The sequence below is a fragment of the Miniopterus schreibersii genome (assembly GCF_964146895.1).
Source record: "Miniopterus schreibersii genome assembly, chromosome: 17".
Classification (NCBI taxonomy): domain Eukaryota; kingdom Metazoa; phylum Chordata; class Mammalia; order Chiroptera; family Miniopteridae; genus Miniopterus; species Miniopterus schreibersii.
This window is the reverse complement of record NC_138117.1, coordinates 22,989,482-23,014,622: the sequence shown is the minus strand read 5'-3', so window position 1 is coordinate 23,014,622 and position 25,141 is coordinate 22,989,482. Positions and strand designations below refer to the sequence as shown.

The following is a 25,141-nucleotide window of genomic DNA, read 5'->3' as shown; positions in this document are numbered from 1 at the left end:
TAACTTATGTTCTTGTTTATTTTGAAATTAAATAAACGGTATTTTTATTTTAAACATATGAACAGATTCTAGAGCATGTGGGCATGGAAGGCTGATGCTAATGATTATTGGCATTAAGGTATCGTACATATTATATTTTTAAACCTCAGATCACTTTGGAAGGCTGACAGTTGATGGTTTTAGAGTACAGAATTTACTAATTACTTGACTCTCCCATATCTCATCAGCAGAAATTGCAATATGCATTTTGTAGTGTTAAATTTTGCTGTTGTTGTTGTTAATCTTCACCTGAGGATGTTTTTCCACTGATTTTAGATAGAATGGAAGGGAGGGAGGGAAAGAGAGAGAGAGAGAAAAACATCAAAGTTCGAGAGACCCTTCGATTGGTTGCCTCCTGCACGCTCCCCAACTGGGGCGGGGAATCAAACCTGTATCCCAGGTGCATGCCCTTGACCAGGAATTGAACCTGTTGACCTTCAGTGGGCAGGCCGACCCTCTAACCACTGAGCCACACCGGCCAGGGCTGGAGCTTTAAATTTTAAGAAAAGGTATATAGTAACTTTCAGATCAAACATAGGAAAAGTACCCCAACACCTCTCACTAAACTACCTTTAACATAATCTTCTTGTGACACGAATATCATTATATTACAAGAAAAAAAATTATTACAAAGTTGCCATGACTAGCAGAGGCTAGAAGAGAGCAGGAGGAATAAAATATTCTAAGTTCCTATTTCACCAAGAGACAGAGATCTCCATGAGAGAGGGGCCATTGAAACACCACTTAAGAAGCACTGAAATTAAATATGTTTCTCACGTGCTGAGAAAGGGTGTGAGTATGCCCTGCAGTACTGTGAATAAACCACTTTGGAAGTTGTATGTTTATGTGGGAATCTGAGCATAATCACACGTGGTCAGGACAGGTAAAATTATTAAATGTCATTACATTTCTGTTGAGCAACAAAATTCCTTTGGTGAGGGTCTGTGGAGACCAGATATACAGGGAGGAAGAAGAGCAGGTGCATAGACCAGAGTGTTAAATTCAAGAAGGGTAATCACAACCAAAAAGGAATTACAGAAGTTTCCTAGGAAAACCGAGTCAAACTCAGAAGTGAGTTGCAAGGTAGAGCACCTAATCCTTAATAACCCCTATCATTACAGTCATTACAGTGTATCTTAGTTGTCTTTTTGTATAAACCTAACACCTTTCCTCATCAATACTGAGCTTTCACAGGGAAGATCCTGCGTCTCTTCTTCCCTGTGTCCCTGTCAGTTAGAGCAATGCCTGACACAAACTGAGTACAGAGTCATTGTTTGAACTAATGAACTGATTAATCCATTGATTAATGGGTGACTCAGCTAATTAAAATTGCTACAAGTAGCCACAATGTGTTTGAAATCATTGACGTCTAAAAGGAACTGTATGGCCATGGCTGGTGTGGCTCAGTTGGTTGGGCATCATCCGTGCACCAAAAGGTCGCCAGTTCGATTCCTGGTTGGGGCACATGCCCAGGTTGTGGGCTCCATCCTCAGTAGTGGGCATGCAGGAGGCAGCCAATCGATGATTCTTTCTCCCTCTCCCTTCCTCTCTCTCTAAAATCAATAAAAACCTATTTTAAAATAATAAAAGGAACTGTATGATCAGATAAGAGACAATTGTAGGATCTTCTATGCCTGGGAGACCAAAGTAAGGTGGCAGATTTTCAGGAATGAAAGCATGTATATTAGTATAAAACTAATATATGTCCAAATGATTTACATGAAAGTTGACAATCAAATGCATGTGACGACAATTCATTTAAAAATGTTCTGTAGTTAGCAATAATTTGGATATAAAACAAAAGGTTAAAATCTTTCTGACTCTCCCAGGAACAGGTCACTTCACTTCCACCATCACCAGGCTTAGTCACACTGTGTAAGAGTGGCTCTTCTCTTGTCTTCCTCTGAGAAAGCAACTGAGGAATTCCCAAATGTTAAAACAGTGGTTTCCAGCCCACACCAAGTAAACTGTTATCTCTGAGGTTGGGGGGACGTTTATTCAAAAAAATCTTCCTGATGATTTTATGGTGAATCCAGGGTCAAGAACTATTGGATTAAAACTTGGGAGAAAAAATAATAAGAAGACACATTTAGGGATCATTCAACGCAGTTGACACTGGGTAGAAAATAGGATAATAGGTTGTGGCTCATTAGTGGGACTGGAAATGGATTTAGTGGGTTCCAACAAACATTAAGAAAAAAAAAATAGAAGAAAAAATTTTAAAGTGCATCACACATAGTAAGAGTAAGTATTGTTTCATGACTTTCGTTATATCTACATATCCATATGTCTGTAATATCATAATGTGCACATTGGATCAAAAGTGTCTGTTAAACATTGGTCTAGGATGGTGGGAGTATATATCAACACTTTTATTTTTGCAATCAGTATGAGGTCTGCAAAGTGCCATTAATCAAAGCAAGTCTCTTTTTGTTAAACTCTTTTATCAGTCATCTTTGGCTAGGTTACACTGAAGTAACAAATAACTCGGTGGCCTACAACGGAAAGATTTATTTCTTGTTCAATCTATATGTTCACCATGAGTCATTGTCTTCATTAGTTTCCAGATTTACAGAGAATTTTCAATGTGGGATATTTCTGGACGTGTGGAAATAGGAAGAGAACAGTGGAGCCATGTGATGGCTCATAAAGCTTCTGCTAAGAGGTGGCAGGCACCACTGCACATGGTTCACTGGCTAAAGGAAGACGCGTGGCTCAGCCTGGCCTCAATCAGTGTCCATGAATAACACTCCTATGGAGGGGGATGATGGATTTTTTTTTAAACATACTACTATTTACCACAGCTCTTAAGCTATTTCCTTAAAATTTTATATTTATATTCCTTATTTTCAGGGCTTTACTGAGATTTTGGTAAGATAAATTAGTCTGAGCCTTAGGGGGTAAATACTTCTGGCTCTAATCTCTAAGAACTTAGGTGCCACAAATTCTTTATTACACTTTACTATCACTTTGCGGCAAATAACGCATCTGTCTGAGTTGGTGATATTGAAGGCTAAAACTTTCTGAGCCTCAGATGCCCTCATCTTTTCTTTTGCTTCAGATGTCTAATTTCAGGCCCTGTATTATACTTTCATCAACCAGAGGTGATTGAAAAAACAAACATTACACTAGACTAAGATTCCATTTCAGAAGTTTCTAGAGATGCCTCTTAGAATCTGGAGAAGGGGAAAGATATTCATGGGTTGTAGAATTTGAAACCCTTTAGCTACCACGCTCTGGCTGGTATCAAGTGGCTCATTTTGTTTCCAGAGAATTAATGTTGTTTCCAAAAATTAGCTCTCATATGGCTCATTCAGGTAACCAGTGTTGAATATGGAAATTAGATTTTTGTTCATACAAGTTTATTACATTATAGTTTATGAATCACAGTGGCTATGTGCCAGACTCCCTTTCAAGCTCAGCAGCCTCTTTGCTGTGTTATTCCAGCTGAGTCTTTTATTTGAAGTGTTTCTGCATCTTGGCTCATTTAGCCACAAACAGTAGTTGCCCTATGGGAGATAACATCTTATGTTTATTTACTTTATAGGATTATCACCTCTGGGCTCATTGCAAGTGTAAAAACTATCAGGAAAGAGAAATATTTGATTTTAGAAAGATAGGACTCCCTTCACCCTGACACATACCTGACTTTCCTTGGACAGTCAAGGTGCAGAGAAATCAAGCCATTGGATTGGCAGTCAGGAGACCTGGTCCCTGATCTTTTTTTGCTGCTTTGTGGCCATGTGACTTTAGGCAGGTTATTTTACTTCTCTGACTCTGTTTTCTTATTTATAAAACGCATGAGTCTCCCAAAATTCTTTCAGTCTCAGGACCCTGTTCTCTTTATGGGATTCTGCAGAAGTCATATAGATTCTTCCAGAAAATTATTAAAGAGGAGATTTTTGTTTAGAAAATAAGAAAATAAAAATCTGTTTCTTCATCTATAGAAATTGCATGGAAATTGCCAATAACACCTAAGTTTAAACCCAATGCTTAAGTTCTGTTAAGTCATTTTAATGACTAGGTCCCCTTCCAATCACGATGAGGTGAAGTCTACCAGCCCCTCAGACACATGCACAGTCTTATTTTCAGATGGGAAAGGAAGCTCCTGTTATGAAAGAGAGGAACCATAACAAAGAAATAGGGGGGGAAAGGAGAGTTGGGGGAAACAGATAATTCAGGGACAAGAACATACCCAAAGAACTATGTTTAACACTTGTAGAGAGATTAAGAGAAGAAATCGCCTTCCTATGACAAGAATGGAATGCAGTTTGTGTAAATTATAATCAGGCAACACAAAAGAACTCCTGGAAATTAGAAATCTAAGAGTAGAAATAAAATAATCTGTGACAGGGATAAAATCCAGAAAGTTTCTCATTAAATATAGGAGAAGAAAAGTTGATGGAAAATAGAAGAGGAGACACATGAAAAGTACAGGACCATATGTCTGACTGTATTTAGAGAGATTTTAGTACTGAAAGAGCTTGATAAAAACTAGTGATGGATACATAGAAAACAAGGCAAACACAAAAACAAAGCCACCCAGCATGACCTAAATGATGATCATGGTGTAAACACTGAAAACTGATTTCACAAGTCAAGAGGGAAGATGCATGTATGAGGGAGTCGCATAAGCAAACACACTGTCACAATTATGTTTAAATTATGTAAAAGGTGATCTAATATAGAATTTTAGAATTTAAAAATATTAATGATTTCTGTATATATACACAGTATGCCCTTTCTTCTATGTTCCATGTCTTAACATTAGTGATGATGGATTTCCTGAAGTCCCTCCTTTTATTCTTTGACTTAAAATCACCAGCTAAAGTTAGAAACCAGTCTTTGGAAAAGAATGACATTTCCCCTTTAGAAAGGCCCCCTAACTCATAACAAGATCAAAATGTTGCCTTTCTCAGTGCCATGTGCTGTGTTACAAATGTAGAGATTACTATTATCTCATGCTATGTTAATAGTTTATCCAAATTAAAATATGGGTGCGAATTATTGCATTATGAAGCAGATGTAGCATATGGTCCTCAGGCTTCCCACCTCAGCAAACTAAGTACCCTTTAATTCTTTTCCTATGGTTCTGATAAGCTGTGTTTGCTTATTTTAGTGCAGTTCTTTAAAATTTGGAACTTTTTTTTTTTTTATTCGCCCGGGTTGATGAAATGTCATTTGATAAGTTGACTATGCATTTATATATGGTTGGCACTGATGTCTGTATTGTCATTTCCAAGGCTTTCTGGGCTAGTTCTCTGTTATAATTTAGTTTCCACAAAACTATGGGTTCTGATCTTTGATTAAACATTCAAAAATCAAATGATTTAATCCAATGTAAGAAATGACGAGTTAATGGAATTGATATCTCTTCCATGGAGTCCAATCAAATCCTGTCGGTAAAATAAATTAGCAACTGATCTTCTCAGAAATTACAAATTCAGTTGCATGGTTTTCTATTTTAATTAAGGAGTTGAAATAACTTTCAATTATGAATCGATTTTCCTCTTTTAGAATTGTCTGGGCTGTTAAACATTCTTGACCGGCTTTCTCCTAAGATCCAGTTCTCTTCTTCTGCACCAGTTTTGTTTCTTGCTGTGTGTCCACTCAGAGACTACAAAGCCTGAACAGTTGTCATTTCTTTTAAAGTAGGAAGGTGATTCTGGTGCCTCTTTTCCTGACCAGCAAATCACATATGGCAGCCATAACCTAAAATCTAAATTAGGCACATAAAGGAAATATGAAATCAACTGAAATCATATCTTAAAAATTGGTGCTCTATTGAAAACTTTAGGAGAGAGCCATTATTGGATGTGTATTTTAGGTGACCTTATGTAGTGATGTTGTAACAGTAATAAAAATATCAGCTAACATTCTGAGTGCTTACTGTGTGCAAGTCATTGCCTTCAGTCCTTTGCAGGTATCAGATTATTTCTCACATGAGGAAAGTACAGTAGTATGTCTATTTTACAGATGAGGAACCCAAGGTACAGATAGGTTAAATCAGTTGGCCAAAGTCACCAAGCCAGTGGTAGTTGGCAGAGCCTGGAATTTGAGTCATGCCGTGTGGTAAGACTAGTCAGGAGGCTATTGCCCCAAAGCTCATGAGAATGGATGAGGGCCTGAACTTTGCCTGCTGAACCAGAGTCAAGTTCATAAAGAAATGTACTCCAGTAGTGTGGTCATTGTTTGTGAGGCCTGCTTGAGACACAATTCAATTTTAAATGATAGCTTTTAAAAATACGCCTTGACATTATTTCCATGGTGCCAACGTAGGCATCTCTCTCAGTTTAAAAAAGCCTCAATCATAGACTTCTCTGAATGAAATCCTACATGGATGTGGTTTGGCTTCATATCCACAGAAGCATTTACAAATCACTTACTTGATCAAGGCATTAGTATAAATCTGCTAATGGAATTGAGTTTACAAGGCACATTTTACAGACAAAGCTTTGTTCGGATCACACAATTTTAGAGATGAACTGATCGCTAAAGACTGAACTGCAATATGGCTTGCAGAGTTGTGTTCTAGGGTGTGAGGATATATTTAGTCATGTTCATACTGGTTTTGCTCTAATTCCATGCCAATAATAGAAAATTTGTGACCATCCAGTATTGCTTGCTTTTACATTGCCATTACATTTAATGCTTTGATTGAAAGTGCTTGAACAGTGCACATTTCTGCTACTGGGAAATTAAATCAAGTTATAAGCCAGTTGCTATCCTGATGAAACCAAAACATTTCAAGAATAAAGGCCTTATTTATGACCCGCAAAGTTAACAGACCTTTCGAGAGTGACACAAAAGTTGCCAAAGAGCAGAGTTAAATCATCAAGACTGGAAAGTGGCATTTTCATTCTGGAGTGTTTTTGTTTCCTCTTTGTGAGGCAGAGACTGTGAACACCACGTGCCAATCACACAGCATCAGGACATTTGCCAGGTTACAGGATGGGGGGGAGGGAGAAATGAAGGTTAAGTGCAGGGAACAATAGAGATTACTTATGGTAATGAATTACATAATTTTTCTAGACAGAGTTGGATTAATGGTCATCCTGAAAAGAGATTACAGTAAGTCTGATACTTGCATTAAACAAATATTAAGCAGATCATTTATGTTCAACATATGAATTAAGAGTTCTAAAGAATATATGATTTATCATATACAAGGGGGGGAAATTAACCTGTTCCCTCACTGTACGTGAGATGCCTCGGAGTTTTGTGAGGCGGTGGAGACAGTGTGCCCTGTGCTACAAGGCTTCTTCCTCTAAGTGGAGCCTTGAAGAGACGATCAGGGACGTCAGTGTCACAGTCCAGCAGCTGCACCCCCAGGTGCAGAGCACCCCTCCCTCCTATGGCTGCCTGCCTCATTAGCATGTCCCCTAGACCCTAATGGAAACAATGGGGCCTCCTGGGTGACACTGTGTCCGTACTTGTACAGTTACACAGTCAGACCCCGGTGCCTCCTCTTCGTTTTCGAAGTGTGGGTGGGGTGGGTTCTGCTCGTCACTATGGTAAATCCCAGGCGGCTTCTCCACTCACCCTTCATAACACTGTTGCGCTCATTTTTAGAGCCAGCCTTTGACTCATTTGGAGAGTGTATTTTTTGCTATCATCTAATTTTTAGAAGACAGTGCCTTCTGTACTTCTGTACATGGCTTTCATTTTAACACTAAAATAGCATTTAAAAAAATTTTCAAAAACGACAATGTACTGAGAAGGGCACATCGCTTCTGTGGAATTCTTTCCAAAAATGTTACAACCTCAATCTGATCACGAGAAACCATCAAACAGCCCAAATTGAAGGACGTTCTACAAAATAACTGAAAAGTGCTCTTCAAAATCAGTAGCACTCTCATGTCGTGCAAATTAGAAGATACCGATAACCAAACCCCCAGAATCTCACCACCCAAAAGTTACAACCATCAACGTGGTAAATGACACCAGGCCTTTCTCTTTGCATTTATATCCACAGAATTTTTTAAGGAAAATAAAAATATGGTATGGGTCTGTAGTTACTCTACTGTTTATTCACTTAAAAGTACATTGTGCCCGAATTTCCCTGAAAAGTAAACATTGACGGGCTCTGTGTCATACAGCACCCTGACTGGGATGCCTTCCTCCCTCGCCTGCCTCAGATAACTGCTCAACTGACCCAGCTTCTCCAATGCCTGAGGTCACTTTAGATAACCTTTGATATCTAAGGACTTTATTTATACAAATATTTTAAATAAACATGGCCGAAACTTCTGTCTTACGTAGGGTGGGAAGCTCGAGTCCCTTTCAGGGTCCACACTGAAGCAGGACGAGGGGCACGTGTTCTCTGTGTCGCAGTCTCCCTCTAAGTTCTGTCCCTTGCACATGCCGTCCTTGACCCTTTCCCTTCACCCAGCGAAGTCCTGAGCTGGACACGACCCTAGATCCTCTCCCTGTTCAACCGCCTCTGCCATAACTTATGTGGTGTGTACAACAGATTTTACGAAATGTGTTGAGATTTAAAAAAATGATCATGTGGCTCCTAGGCCAGCAACCAACTTCTTAGAGTTGAAGATTGGTCATGTCTGTTCCTTCAAGCTCCCTCCCTGCCAGTTAGCTCTGTCATTGTCCTTCGCGCAGAGTCCCAGCTTTCGATGAGGTGGCCTCACCATTTTGTCCCCTGTGTTCCAGGCTTGTCTTCATTTCTCTTGCTCCTTATCCCAAACCCCCACATTTCTGTTTGTATCTTGTGCAGAGAAATTTCATTATCTTTTAGACCAGGTCACGCCCAGAGAACCTTATGGGAACGAAACACACCCATGGAAAGGGTTCTTCTAAGTAAAGATAGTTCTTTCTCTGAGAAGGTCAGCGATTTGCATAGTGTCTATTTGCCTGCTCACGTGAAGTTATCGAATCCATATGTTTGTTTTTGTTTTGTTTTTGTTGCTCATCATTGCTTCAGGACCTATCCCTTTCACTCTTCGAAACTTGGGCCATCCTATCCCCTCACTCAGCAGTGGGCAGTGAGTATTTCATTTTTAAAGTCAGAGAATGAGGGAGACAAATAACAGTAGTTGTAGTGTGCCAGGTGCAAGTGGGACTGTCTGGATCATTACGGTGATATCTGTTCTCCCCTAAATTATTTTTTACGAATATACTGATGAAGACAGATTTCTGTTTTCTGTCTTCAATGGGCCATAAGTTGAACTAGCACTATATTTTTTCCTGAAAATATGCAAAGTTGTGACATGGTGTTTAATAGTTTTAAGCTGTTGCTGCCAAAATGAACACAGCTGTAAGAAATGATGAGCCTCTCATCTTTGTAACAATAAAATGGCCTCCTAATGTGTTTTCCTAACTGTGGACGTTAAGTTACCAATTCCCTGGATTTCTGAGCTCCATCCTTTCCCCCAGCGGAAATCTTGTGAAGAATACTGTTTCTGATAGAGCGACAAAGCAGAGAGGAAAATTAGTGGAATTAAATTAGAATATGACAAAAAGCGTTTGAAAATCTTTGTCCCAATGCAACATCCATGCAATAGTAAGCAAAACTGAGTCAAAGTAGACCACAGAAGAGAGTTAATATATTGAAAGGAAATTTTGTGAACTAGATCACCTGCAGATTTTGGAAGGGTCATTGTTGATAACCTGTGGGCTCTGGCAGCTGCTAACTTGGGGACCCTGCTCCACAATCATACGTGCAAGTTCTTTTTGTTTAACCTTTGGATATAACAGTAACTGTGACAGTATTTTCTTGTACACTTTTATATTTCTCAAAAAACCCAAGTCTCCATTGTTAAAGGTTGCATTCCCGAAAATAATGGGGGGAGGGGTGAAGAATAAGATGTGTCTTGTCTTCCTATTTCTAAGGACCGTATATGTATTTAAACAGCAGCAGCATACATTTTGTAAATTTTTATAGACATAAATTGTCTTCTAAAACCAGAAAGCAATGGTTTTTAAAAAAATAATTTTATTGATTTTATAGAGGGAGGAAGGGAGAGGGAGAGAGAGAGAAATATCGATGAGAGAGAATCATCAACTGGCTGCCTCCTGCATGCCCCCCACTGGGGATCGAGTCTGCAACCCGGCCATATGCTTTGACTGGGGATCGAACTGGCAACCTCTTGGTGCGCAGGGTGTAGTTCAACCAACTGAGCCACACCGGCCAGGTGAAAGCAAAGTTTTGATAACTAGTTCTTTCATTTCTATCACATTCGGGATTTTCTGTTTGTTTGTCTTAACTTATTACTCCCCTCCGTCCCCCCCCCCCAGACCTGATGTTTCTTTTTTAAGTTTAATTTCACCATGTTGGGTTGTGGGAAGATTAAAGCTTCTGATAGGGTTAATCTAGGAACATAAAAGTCCATGTTGCATATGATCATAATCTTGATCTTTGATTAGATCTGAGCTAGTAATACCTTGTGATTAATCTAAATGGGTTGCACTGCATATAGATTGTCATCTTCACAGATGGGACACAGAATCACCAGAGTTCTCTCGAATATTTGTTTTAATTCCTTTTAGGGTAAAATGGCTTTGATTTTTTTTTTTTTTTAACTTTAAATTAGATTGCGTTTCCCAAATAAATGACTAGGAAGAAATTTTTGAGTTCCAGTTTTGCTAGGAATATAGGTCAAGAAAGAAGAAACTTGTTTGTTAATTCATAGTATTTCAGTGTTTCACTGAACATGCTTCATGTATTTTAAAAAGTTGTGAAATTTAACAAATATTTCTATTCATTGTGATTTGAATAAAAATATTCATAAAAGACTATAACAAAATGTACTTCGTAGGAATGATGTTGAGGTTTTGATTGCTCTTCACGGCATAAAACAATTTTCAAAATTATTAATGCCCCTTTCTAATTACCTAATTCCAGTCTAATCGAGATCTCATAAGGAAGAGCTTTACTTTGGCTACTAAGATATCTGACGTCTAACACCCAGAGCTCAGCAAGAGCTCTCAGATGCAGAATGTTGACTAAATATATCTGTCCTTTCAGCCAGCCATTTGGGCCTTACAATACCTAATTTCTTTAAAAAGTCGCTCACCAAAAGCTGTGAATTGAACTGTCTACCGCAGAGCCATGCATACTAGAGGCTCAATAAGTATATTTCTGTGATTATATAGGAATCACTAAATAAAATAATGGAAAACAGCTGTGTAATTTATTCAGTCCACTTCTAGACTATATTAATAACATGCATATATTAAAATAAGAATGATTTAATTTATTTAACTTATTTTTTTGTTGTTTTTCTTTTTTCCTACAGGAGACCTGGCGAGCCTCCATTGCTAAAAGGCTGGCTTCCTTACTTTGGACTGATCCTGAAGTTACAAAAAGATCCCATAGGTTTCATGAGAACTCTTCAAAATCAACATGGGGACACATTTACTCTTCTCCTTGGTGGTAAATAGCATTTCATATATAATTTCTCTCTGGTTCTTTAATGTCATTATATTTTTCTTAGGCAAAATATGGAATATTTGTACAGTACTGTTTTATTTGTAGAGCTGACACAAAAGAAAACTATGTTCTTGAGTTTAGTGATCCTCATATTAAAGAAAACAAATTATAGAACACTCTTGATGGTACCTAAGGAACCCCACTCTCCTGCCACCATCTGCTATTATAGTTTGGTGTAGCTTCCTGTTAAGAATGGTTTTTGAAAAGCTACAATGTATTAATGGGCTTTATTTGTAGGGCAGTTTTAGGTTTACAGAAAAGTCATCAGATAGTACTGAGAATTCCCATATGTCTCTCCCTGTCCCCCCGATCATAGTTTCCCCTATTATTAACATCTTATACCAACATTTCTTATAGCTGATGAGCCAGTGTTGATACATTATTAAACATCTATGGCTTACATCAGGGTCCACTCTTTGTGGTGTACAGTTCTTTGAGTTTTAGCAAATGCATAATGTCACGTATCCCCCATTACAGTGCCACACAGAATAGTTTTCACTGCCCTAGAAACCCCCTGTATTCCACATATTCATTCCTCTTCCCCTCCACAAGCCCCTAGCAACCATTGGCCTAGAATGTATTTTTAATTTGAAAATGTTCCTTATCCTTCTACTTTAATAAAATATTTACAAAACAAGAGACAAAAAACACAGCAAGTTTACTACCTACACCAACCACATAGGGCGAGGCAGAGAAGCTAGAACGTTCTCAGTTCACCCTCCCTTAAGGCCCCTGCTGTCCAGATGCATCACTATCTATTGCTACATAACAAACCACCCGCAGATTTAATGCCTTAAAACAATAACAGGTCTCCCTGGAGTCAGTTGTGTGGCTTGAGCCGTGGCTGCCTCACTGGGGCTGGATGGTCCATGCTGGCTTTATTTACGTGCCTGGCTGGACCTCTTTGTCCACATGCTGGTTCATCCTCAAGAAGACACCTTTACTACATGTCAACTAGTGTTTCAAGAGGGTGTGAGGAAAAGTTGCGAGGCCTCTTGATGTTACAAAACCTCACTTCCACCCCATTCCATCAGTCAGATCAAGTGGCTGACTGGCAGTCGCATTTCAAAGGAGCACATGTAGAGAGCTAGCAAGAATGTATTGGGGCCATCTTTGCAGTCTTTCACATCAGCTTGTCCCCTGGGCTAGCCATTCCGTTTCTTGACTCTTGTCTGTCCTGTCTATGCTCTGGAAGGTTGACCTCTACAGTCTAGATTCTCCACACTCCTTTGCCCTCTGACTTCTGGTTGGGTGTGCTGGGGACAGGGCAGGTATGTTCCAGCTCCCCGTCTCTCACTGGGCTCTGGTAACATGTTCACTCCCCTTCTAAAGGAAATTGAAGACACCAGGTATGATCTCACTCAGCTCCCCACATACCTACCAAATGAACCATGTCTCACAACTGTTCTTAACTCCTTTTCTCCACTTTCAAAGAATGTTTAAGACAACCCAGGCACCTATCTCCGTGATCCTTTCTTTCTGCTTTCTCTGGGCTGACATTTCATTATTTATTCCTCTCATATGTGTGTCTTCATTTTTTTCTCTCTTGGGTCCTTACCCTTAGTCTATAACCATGCTTAAGCTTCTCCTCTATTCTCTGTCTAGTTACCTTTTTTTGGCATTGGAATTTTTCGAGAGTTACCTATATTTGCTGCTTCCAGTTGCTTATCTCCTAGAGACCTCCTAACCATAACCAGTCTTCTGCCTTGCTGAGGTCAGTAACAGGCCTTCCCCTGATTAAACCTTTCCACCTGGTTTGATAATGCTGATCCTTCATTTGTTTCTGAAATGATCCCTCATCTATTCCTTCACTCTTGTAGCACTGCACCTTCTGGGTCTTCGTCTCATCTGGGTGGTCTTTACGTATACCTGTTTTCTTTTCTCAACCCCTTTTATTTTTTTCTAAGAAGCCTCAGAATTGTATGTTCTATCCGTAAAGAGCTTAGTTAATTTCTTCTTACTGTAACTACTTGCTGAATATCAGAAGCTACCTTCTGATACATAGAGAGGCTTCATATCATCACTACCATTTTAATGTAATTGGGAGGAAAAGATGATCCAGCTGGATGAGCTTGTCAACATGGGCAGGCAGGATTCGTTTCATCCCACTTCCTCCTTTACCTGGTAGCTGGCAAGTCTCTTCCAAAAGTAACTGTATGCACTCTGATTCCAGAAAAATTGAGATGGAAAAAAATCACACATCTTGGAAAGAGAGAAATTATAATATATATAACATAATCCTTGCAAGGGTTTCCGAAGTCAGGGTTCCATCTGCCTCCCCAGCCTCACCTCTTTCCACCGCTTGCCTTGAGCTTAGCGCACCATTAATGCAGCAAGTGATTTGAAATCTCCTCGCACACCATGCCCTTTGGTGCCCCTGGGTCTTCTCTTGCTGTTTATTCTGTCAGAATGCTCATCTTCTCCTTGTGAGTTATCCTCAAAAGATAGCTGACCTGGTCTCATCATCTGAGGCCATAGTCACGTGTCGCTTCCTCCCGGAAGCCTTCACTGACCACTTCAACATTCCATGTCAGGCTGATGCTTCTCCCCCAGTCTCGCTCCTCCCAGTATCACGTCTGTCATAGCAGTTAATAAATTGTGAATTTGTTGCTAATTCACTTGTCTATTTCCCTTCATTATTCGCTAGCTCTTCTATTGCCAACATTTCGTCCAGAGCCCAGCATTTATTGATTCATAATAAATGATTGATGAGGAATTTCCCAATACCTTAGAGCTGATGAAATACTTACTAGAATACAAATAAAGGCCATAGCTGGTTCTTCTACTCTAATTGAGCTTTTGGCTTCATAATACAAAACTATATGCTTCATTAAAAAAGGTCACTTTAAAAAAATTCAACCTTATGTTCTAATGGGTAGATATAACACATTATTGAAAATTTTAGTTTTCTTTTTAAAGTGCATTATACAGAAATAACCTAAGCAGAAACTTCTGGCAGATTTAAATAATTGTATTCACTTTTCAGAAAACAACTGATTTCTGCTGAAACTTGGTATCTTAGTTTTAGATACTGACAATCTTGCTGAATTTCTAACGTCTACATAATTTGACTATGGTTATGTTTTTGAACTCCACATTAGACGACCACAGTAGAATATGTGCTATTGCTTCTCTTTGCCTTCTTACTAGAGTTTGAGTAAATTCCTGCCAAGATATCCTATTAATGTATATGGTTCTGATGATCAGTTTGCAAAATAGCTCATTTGGAAAAATGTGAAATTAGGAATAGTCTTCCACCCTTGTTCCGTAATGTGATTTTAGCAAGTAATGTTCTTATGTGATGAGCAAATGATTGTCATTCCCAAAAGTCTCAAGGGACGTGGATGTCATCTTAATAAAGAAATTAAGAGGTGCATCTTTTCATGAGAAACTACGTAAATTCGTCGCCTGTCGCAGAAAATAGTTCTCTAATTGGTTTTGTGTGGTGGGGCGCAGAGTCATTTTCCCTAGATGTCATCCTGGTGAAGCAGCACTGTACGTCATTGTCACCAGCTAGTGAAATCTCCCTAATAAGAGGGGGACTATGTAAATGTGGTCAGTCTTGTAAAATAAAAAGTTGGTTCATATTCCACTCCTCCAACTAATATTTTCAACTTGAGATTTAAAATATATATATATATTTAATATTTAATGTGTATGTGTATACACACACACACACACACACACTCACACACATATATATACCAGCTAAACATGGAGATTAAACGCTTATAGTTATGGAAAATTTCTTTAAAATTCAAATTTGCCTCAGATTTGTTGACTGGCCATTTCTACTCCAAATAGTCAGATAATTGTTCTGAATTCCCATGGAAGTGTCTCTGTAAAGCACCAAATATCAGAAATGAAAACATCAAAACTCAATTTATAATGATCCAGATGTCAAACTTCCTGTATATAAGACACCAGTTGTAAGTGAGCTGATTTGTTTTTTGACATTTATGACATACTTTCCTCACATAGTTTCACCTTCCTGAAGGAAGTAGTGCTTTTGAAGTAAGCGAAAAGGCTGGTGAGTTCAGGTAGCCTGTGCACAGGTTATGCAGGAAACTAGAGTTAACATCTCAACACCCAGGCAGCTCCTAAAAAGGGGAGAGAATGAAATGATTGGTAAAGAAAACATTAAAATTTTTGACCCTATTTCAAATTCAAATATACAGCTCACAAGGATGATATTGTAAAAGAGCCTCATTTTGACATTTGTATTTTAGATGCCATTCTTTTCTGTTTTGAAAAACATGGCAAAGGATATTGTTTTTACCTTGTGATCTTTGTGAACAAGGCATTTGCCTGTTGACACTTTGCTATTCATTTACATAAAATTACACTAGAGGAAAAGTTAATTTTGCTCCAAGAATCCATGGCCTTCAGAATAACTTTTCAGATTCCCTTTGTTAAGAAATTTAAATTTATTTTATGAATGTATATGTGTTTTCCTAACTGTCTGATTAAAGATTACAAAGAAACTCTGGTTTTGCATCTCACATTAACAGATGGTGGACAGATGGTTTAAATTAATATTAATTTTGGAAAACTTAGCTTAAATTGTTTATACTGAAGATTAGAAGTTGGAAAGCCAGCTAACATTTCCAGGGTTATTAGTACTTCCAAACCCACTTGAAGAGTAAAATCCAGAAAATCAAAACGTCCACTTTTAAAGAAATCCATATCTTACTCAGAAAGATAGATAAAACACAATGCCTTGATTTGAAAGAAAATTAAAATAAGAGTGAGAAAGAGAAAATAAAGATCCCGAAATGTAAAGAGTCTGGAAAACAGTGGAAATTTTATCTACAATTAAATTGCTTGAAATTGATCGGTAACAATTTTTACATCAGAGAGCCTTAAATGCAACAACTGCTTATTTAAAAAAATAATTAATAATTGGTTGCTAATCAGAATGTTTTCCCACATTTAGCTTTTATTTCTTTTATTTGAAATTAATTTTATAGTTTCTTCCCATATCCTCACCCTTAAAGAGAGACAAAGAAAGGAAGAGGGGGAATAAATAAGTGTTTGTAATGAATTGTAGACAAAAACTCTAACCTGCGTATGGCCTGGACTTTAGTAGGCTGGTGGCCAGTCACTTGTGCTGTCATGGCTGAATATAGTTTTGTCTATCTACTTCAATTTTGATGATTGTAGAAAATTGATAGGAAAAATTTCAAAATATACTCTGATGTATGTTTTATAAACAGAGCCTTTTATACATTCTCTGAACTTTAGTGACAATTTTTAAATAACTCTAAAGATATTTAGCAAAATCCTTTTATTTTGCAAAAGTTGAAAAGTATGAATCACCACCTGTGAAAATACACAGCTTTGCCTAAGGTTTTGCCTTTGAAAAATAAGAGAATTTATTTTTTTCCAATTATTGGTCAGGCAGATAGAGTCAATTTTATGTAATTGAGCTCCCATGGTAAAACAGGTGTCATAAAATACACGTCGTCAAATATGCCCAATCTAGTGGAGTCCTTTTTCCTCTCTCCAGGGGGAAAAACAGTTGAGTTTATTTTGTAGATGAAGCTTTGGGATCTGACAAGAATGAATAATCATTTCTAGCTTTACTCTTAAGTAAATCAGGAGGAAATAGAGCAAATAAAATATAAATCATATGATTTATTTTTAGAAAAAAATAATGGCACATGTATTTCTATGTATATTAAAAACTTTAACTTATGCTTTAAAATTATAAAACAAAAAGAAAACATTTATCTTGTTTCTAGGATTAGACTGAAAATTATTCAAAACTTTATCCTAAATCTTTTACCAAATTAAATGTAAGTTCTGAGATGCTGTTGGAGTTACCATAAATAACAAGAGAGAATTACTTATCTTCACAGAGGAATGATAAGGTTAAGAGGAAAGTGTAAATGATCCTACATACTTCAAGTTCTGATTATTTATTGTTTTTCTAGAAGCCAATAAGTAGGATTAAATTGTGTAGGAGCTTCTAAACTTCATGTATGTTCTTGGGAAGGAAAGACTTATTAAATGCTATTATTGAATATTATCAGCATATTACATATACTTAGAAGGAGCCTTAAAATAGTACTAGAGTACTCCAAGCCTGATGAATCAGAATCAGGAAGGAATCTGTAGTTTTCATCAGCACCTTAAGTCTTTGAATCAGATAAGGTTGTACAACACTGATATATGTATGAAAAGACCAAATGTCACCACCTCAAAGAATCCTTTCTAACAACTCCTGAAAGCAGACGAAAGCAGATTATACTCTTTGCCTCACAACTCTGCTATATCACTATCCATATAATACAGTGTTTTCTTTAAATCTTTATAGCTCAAGAGGAAAGAGATCCAACCAAGTGTCTGGATTTCAATAAAAGTTGAATGAATATTTGAATGAATGAATGGGTTCTAGACTGAATTTCTGTTTCAGTGTGTGACCTTGGACATGTTACTAAATCTCCCTGAACCACTGTTTTCTCATCTATAAAAATGAATATGCTGGCCTTCTGTGATTTGCTATTAGTGTTGAATTAGGAATTCCTTTGTGAGTAACCACTTCAAACCACATCTTTATTTATTTGACTTAAAATTATTGTATCCAGCCAAAGCTAAGATGATACCAAGTGTGGAAAATCTCTTTATGAAGTGTAAATAAAAAATCAATAATGGAGCCCGGCCTGGCGTGACTCAGCCGTTGAGCATCGACCTAGGATCCAGGAGATCGCGGCTCAATTCCCGGTCAGGGCACATGCCCGGGTTGCGGGCTCGGTCCCCAGGCAGGGGTGTACAGGAGGCAGCCGATCAATGACTCTTTCATCATTGATGTTTCTGTCTCTCTCTCTCTCCCTTCCTCTCTCTGAAATCAATAAAGATATACTCTAAAAACATATATATAGTAAAGACATATTTTTTAAAAAAAGCAATAATGGAATGGCATCTTACCAACTTGATTTGTTATTTGTTTTTGTTATTGGAGAGAAAATATGAGAAGTGCTTAAATCAAGGGATTGTGAGAATATTTAAAGGGTAATTTAAATATTTGAGTACTTAGTTAAAATAAAAATATGAAGAGTACACTACTTTAAAATTTTTAAAATTGATTTTTAGAGAGAGAGGAAGGGGGAGAGAGAGAGAAACATTGATGTGTTGTTCCCCCCATCTATGCATTCATTGGTTGATTCTCATATGTGCCCTGGCCAGAGATTGAACCTATAACCTTGGTGCTTTGGGACGATGCTCTAAACAACTGAGCTACCCTGCCAGGACTTATACTATGTCTTATTAATTCATTAAGAATTTCAGAATTTAAGATTCTAGAGTTTTTCCCACCATCTTCCATTTTAAAAGGAGACATGTAGTGGACCTTGGAATGAAATGGATTTTTATTAAACTTTGTACTTTCTTAGATGTTAGTTATTAAGATCTAATTTTCATTAAAATATTTTCAAATTTTTTTTGGGGGGGGCTGTTTGTTTTGCTACCAAATGAGCTAATTTCTTCATTTCTTTTAGGAAAGTACATTACATTTGTTCTGGACCCTTACCAGTTCCCGTTAATGATGAAAAATCAAGAATTAAGCTTTCAATTGTTTAGTAAGAATTTAGTAAGGAAAGCATTTGCCATCCATAATTTGGTGACCAATGAGGACATGAGCAATGAACTTCATGACTGCTATAAACTTTTACAAGGGAAATCTTTGGATATACTCTTGGAAGATGTGATGCAGCACCTACAACAAGTTTTTGAACCCCAACTACTTAAAACCACAAATTGGAAGACGGCGTACCTGTGGACATTCTGCAGCTCAGTAATATTTGAGACTACATTTGTAACTATCTATGGAAAATCTCTTGCTGATGATAGGAAAAAATTTATTACTGAACTTAAAGATGATTTTTTTAAATTTGATGACAAATTCATATATTTATTATCAGATATACCCATTGAGCTTCTAGGAAATGTCAAGTCTTTTCAAAAGAAACTTATAAAACACTTGACATCAGAAAAGTTGGGTGATGTACAAGGATGGTCAGAAGTTGTTCAAATGAGGCAAGATATCCTGGAGAAATACTATGCATTCAAGGACTCTGAAATAGGAGGTAAGAAACTTCTCAATGATTACTTGTCTAAAATAGAATAATTTACAATGGACCTTTGAAATAAAAAGACAAAATGGCGACCTTGAAAATTTTTATGCTCTTTCTAATTGGCTAATGATAAAATGTTTTACTCTGGAACAACCCTCTGTGATAATTGATTTTTTTTTTTTTTTTTTTTTTGCTGAGGTGGTAAAACAAGATACTTAATGGTGATAATGAGAGAGAGTATAACTAAGCTGCATTCACTCCTCTTATCTCACCCCCTTTCTCCCCACCCCACCCCCCTACACACATTACATTTTAAACTATTCTCATTAAGCAGAAAATTAGACTTCAGAAGCCTATTGGTCCTCATTAGCATGCACTGATCCTTGGCTGGGTCTGTGTCCTAACATCTTTTAATTAGCACACTGCAAATCTAATCAGTGTAATAAACGCTATTAATCTTCCTTTTCACTTATTTTCTCCCAGCACATCATTTAGGCTTTCTCTGGGCCTCTGTGGCAAACACTGTTCCAACTGTATTCTGGACGATCTATTACCTTCTACGGCACCCAGAAGCTATGGCAGTGCTGCGTGACGAAATTGACCATTTGCTACAGTCAACAGGTCAAAAGCAAGGGTCTGGATGTTCCATCCACATCACCAGAGAACAATTGGACAGCCTGGTCTACCTAGGTAATTTATTTTTATCTGTTATGAAGAAAAGAAGGTTACTTCTCTGCAAACTCAGTTTATCACTCAAAGCTGTTTACCAAGAGGTGGAGGACACAGCTGCCTAATTGACATAATAACACCCATTTACATCAATTATAAATTATGTAGTTTATAGCTGGAGATACTCTCATTGCATGTAAACATTAAGGCCTAGGTAATTAACTATGCAAGGTATGCAAAAGGCTAGACCAAAGCTTTGCAATTATTTGGGGAAAAAAGTTTCTGCCTATTAAGTCATTTGATTCTGAGCATCTGTTGACATGCTAATGCATTCCAAACACTGCTGCTCTGTCTTGTCAAGAAAGGTATTTGGAGCTTGAAAAAGAAAGCATTTCAGAAATGCAACTTATGTGCAGAATGTATTTGTTCTACCCTAAAATGGTGTCTATATTTTCATGCAGCAATCAGGATGTTTTATACAGCTTGGAGTGCATGATTCTCAAAATTGTAGTACAAGTGATTTCCACTGAAGTTTCATGATTTAAACACACTTGGGGTGGGGAAGGGAAGGAAAAGGAAGGGACGGGGGAGAAAAAGCTACAACTACAAATTACTTCATGTGAAATGTCAAAATTTTATAAAATATTCATTGACTCATGAGATATGCATGGTCACTATGTTAAGTACATTTGATGTCAGGAGTGACTGAGATGTTTCTCTGTTTCTACATACACCCGTATACCAGTGGTGTGAGCTTTTGATGACAGTGGATTGCATTATCCTTTACTGGTTTTGATAAGACCACTATGATTATATGATGAACTTTAATTCCCAGAGTGAAATTCCATATCAATGAGTTATCCTCTGTTCCTTCTGTATTGACATTTCATCCTGTGATATCCTCTGCTATATCCAAGTCCCTTTGGACAAACGTAAGAGTAAGTCTTTATATATGTCTATTGCTTCAATCCTCTTGACAATGTAGGCAAGTATTTTAGCCCATGTTGGCCTCATTTTTTTTACTTTTAAATATGTTCCAGGTTTTTTGGTGGGGCCTTCTGCATGCAAAGACCCTATAGGTCTTGACTGCCACTTGGCCTCAAGAAGAGTGGCCCAAGAGGTTGTTCCACTGGTTAGGACATAACCCATCAGAAGCAGTAGCTGGAAGCTGGCCTTGTACTGACAGTTGGCTAGCTTGTTCAGTCAATTAGGAAAAATATGTCACCTTGTAGTTTGCTGTTTTTAGCATACATTATCAAAGTAATTTTAAATTTGCTTGGTGAAAGAAAATAATCCCACATTATTAAAATTCAAATATTATTTTTATTTTGAGAATATTGGGGAAGAAATGTACTTAAAATTCTGGACAGTTGCCTTTATGTGGAAACACAGTATTTTCTGAGTAGAAGTTTCAAGAAGTAAAGCAAATAGACTTCAAGGAATACGTGTTTTTATTCGTAGACAGTTATTACTCTTAAAAGTTAGTTGAAATTCATCAGCTCTCTTTTTATTCAGCTTCTCCTTATTGAAAGAAAATATTGTTTTAAAATTGTAGTATTAAAAGAGGAAGGTTTAAATTTATTTGATCAAAAGAAATGGCAGGTTCCAGAGCTATCATTTGGGTCCACTGAAGTCCATAGCTAGAGCTAGAGATTTTTGTCCTGGAGCGCCCATAAATTTACGGCTCACTTACATCAACAAATGAACAACAACAGTCCCACTCAGTGTGGGTCCACCTGGATAAAGGCAATGCCTTCCATCATCTGGAAGGTGGACTTCTGTTTTTCACAGCCTGTTACCAGCAAAGGCCAGGTAACAATCATTGCAAGAATTTAATCTTCTAGAAAATAGTGTGCATTTTTTCTTTCGCTGTTTTATAGATAGAGCTGTTTTATGCAGAGTAGAGCAAATTTTTATATGACTCAGTAACACAACACATAACCCCTGCATCTAGTCATAGCTCAACTGTATTTCTGTACAACAAAAGAGTTTGAACTATACGTACAAAAGGCAAGATTTACAGAATCAAATATTTGCAGTGTACCCCATGATGTGAGTGTATGTGCTTCCTCTTATCTCCTGAAGGAAAGAGTTCTATATATTCTAAGTACAATTTTTTAAAAAGAGATATTTTGAATTTTTATTATTATATAAAAAAGAAAACGATCACGAGGATGAAATGAATGCTGCATTTTTTTTAGACCGGGACAGAGAGGTTTTTTTATTAGTACAGCCGAGGGACAGGAGGTTAGTTTTTACAGAGGTATTGCATGTCAGCGTACAGTAATTTTGCAGCAAGGTTGAAAAGGAAAGTTAGAATGCCATAGAAAAGGGTGTCTTATTCCTGAACAAAAATTACTTCTCTAGACTGGTCAAGCAGACGGCGCCCAACGGGGCGAAGGGGAAGCAAATCATTGTGCGTATCTCACTGGCCTTCCTGGCTCAATCCTGTAGGCCTCAATGTATCAAATTTCCTCCGACATCAATATACACCTCATGTCAGCAAAAGTTAAAATGTGTAGCATACATTAGGCTTTTAAATACCACACAATCATCTGTTGTAAGAAGTTGTAATGGATTTATGCTTTTATCCAATGCTCTCAAAAACCTTTCTTTAAAACCATTCAACCTTTCTCTTAAAGAAAAATACAACTTTATATATTTATATATTTATGTAATTTATTTTAAGGATTCTGCTTATTATGACCTCACTAAAATGTTACATTAATTTAGTAAAGGTCTCTACCATTAAATTTAAATGAAATTTAAAATAAATTAGTAAATACAGTCAGGTTCAGATAAATGTTACTTGGGGCCTAATTCGCAATAGAAAGAGTTGCTGATAAAATGAAAGTTTGAAAAACTCCAAGAGAAATGTAAGAGATAGTGCAAGGAATGGAAGCTCTCAAAATTGAAATTTTGATAAATGGGTAGCAAATAATCTTGAGTTGCACTTCTTACTTCAAGGTTTACCAAAATAATGCATGTAAATAAGTTAATAAAAAGTGTGGGTTCAATGAACCTTATCTATTGCTATTACCAAAATATTTAACCTCAGTGTCATCCCTATCGTGTTTATATTGTTTTCTTTATTTTCAAATATTTGTGAACCAAGCTGGTATCGAGTTCAAGTCTACATTACTACACAGGAGGGCACTTTCTGCTTAGCACACATGAAAAGAGCAACTGTACTCTAAATAAGAACATAAGACAAAGTGGATTATAACTCCTGAATGCTCAGATGAATTGCAGACACCCAATTTTGTTCAATGACATATCCCAAAATTGAGAAAAGTTGCAAATGTGGTCCAAGTGAGGGATATTGGAATAAAAGGGTGCTATAAAACTAGGGCTTGGCAAAATCCTATTACTTTTCTTAAAAAGAGGAGATCGTATATTATAGTAACTCCAGAATTATGAGCTTGCTGTGATTCTTCAGTAAAATTCTATAAGAGACTTCTAAGCCCATTCTTTGTGAGTTGAGAGGGGACAGCAAGGAATGATTAGTTGGAAAAAATTAAGATTACTTACAAATAATAGTGATTATTAGGCATGTTCCACATTAAATCTATTAATGATTTCAATATTTCAAAGCAACTTTGTGTACTTATATTGTCTCATGTGATCTTCACAAGATAGTGGGGGACTGGGGCAGCTATTATTTTGCTATTATTTTTACAGATGAGAAATTCTCAGGGTGCTAAATAACTTGCCTAAGGTCATGGAGGTAAAGGAGAGAGGCAGGACTTTAACTTCGTTTTCTGTCCACACCCAGGCTTTTCACCCCAGAGCTGTCTCATACCAGAATCATTGGAGTCTTTTTCATTGTCCAAACAGAGAGGGAAGAGAAATTCTTTGTATCGAGATTCAGCAAAGCCAGCCATGATATTCACATGGACAAGATCTGAAAATGTGGGCTAGATGATGATAGAGTTAACTTTATCTTTAATTTCAGGATGAGACATTAAGAATGACAGTATTAATAATCACTTTACTTGTGGCAGGCACTGTATTAACTGCTTTATGTATATTAGTTTATTTAATCAAGTATTATCTTTAATTATTGGGTAACAAGGCTCAGAAAGATTAGTTAACCACCTCAAATCATACAACTAGGTAGTGGAGGAGCTGGAATTTGATGCCAGGTCCGTCTAACTTCATTGCTAACCTATAAACACTGTCACCTCATGGGAAATGCTCTAGAGACGGACCAGAGACCTTGACCACTACTTCTTACCTGGATATGTATCACTAATTCTCAAATGTAGTTGGTTTTGAGTGTGAGGTTGGGGCTAGAGGTTCATGTCAGAATTTTGTGGACTTTTTAAAAATAAAAATAAGCTTTACATTTTAGAATAGTTTTAGATTTGTGGAAAAGTGACAAAGATAATGGAGTTTCCGTATACCCCTGACACACAGTCTCCCTTATTATTAACATCTTAGTGTGGTATATTTAGTGCAATCATGAGAGTTATTTTGAAAAAAACTTTAGTATTATAAAATAATTGTGTATTTGAGAAATTAAAGTTGTACATAATTTAGACAACAGGAGTAAAGTTTACAAAGTCCTCTCTTCCAGTGGGGATACGCAGGAGGTATCAATTCTACTTCATGTTAGAAATGTCTAACTAGAGCAGGGAGTGGGAGGGTGGGGAGAGGCATCTTTCTTAAGGGATACATCAGAAATAAGGTAGTGAAATTTTTATACGTAATATAAGGAAAGGTTGGTTAAAAAGTGAAAAATACTGATTTGGATGTTTATCAAATTTCCAGCTTGGCACAGAGCTAAGAGGGTTAGATAATATAATGAATGCTGGAAGCAGGAGTTGAAAGGATTGAAAGAGAAATTTAATGAGAATGCAGATTATTGTATTTAGGTCTGAAAATCAACTGCATCAGAATAGGATGAGAA

The 25,141-nt window shown here is 37.2% G+C and overlaps 1 protein-coding gene across 1 annotated transcript in view; it reads left to right on the top strand.

Annotated features, from left to right (window-relative positions):
- CYP7B1 (cytochrome P450 family 7 subfamily B member 1) overlaps window positions 1-25,141 on the top strand; it is a 136,627-nt gene that overhangs the window by 98,674 nt on the left and 12,812 nt on the right. Inside the window, exons 2-4 of the mRNA XM_081116525.1 lie at window positions 11,292-11,428; window positions 18,985-19,572; window positions 20,044-20,250. Coding sequence (XP_080972651.1) covers window positions 11,292-11,428; window positions 18,985-19,572; window positions 20,044-20,250 — 932 coding nt within the window. The remainder of the gene's footprint in view (window positions 1-11,291; window positions 11,429-18,984; window positions 19,573-20,043; window positions 20,251-25,141) is intronic.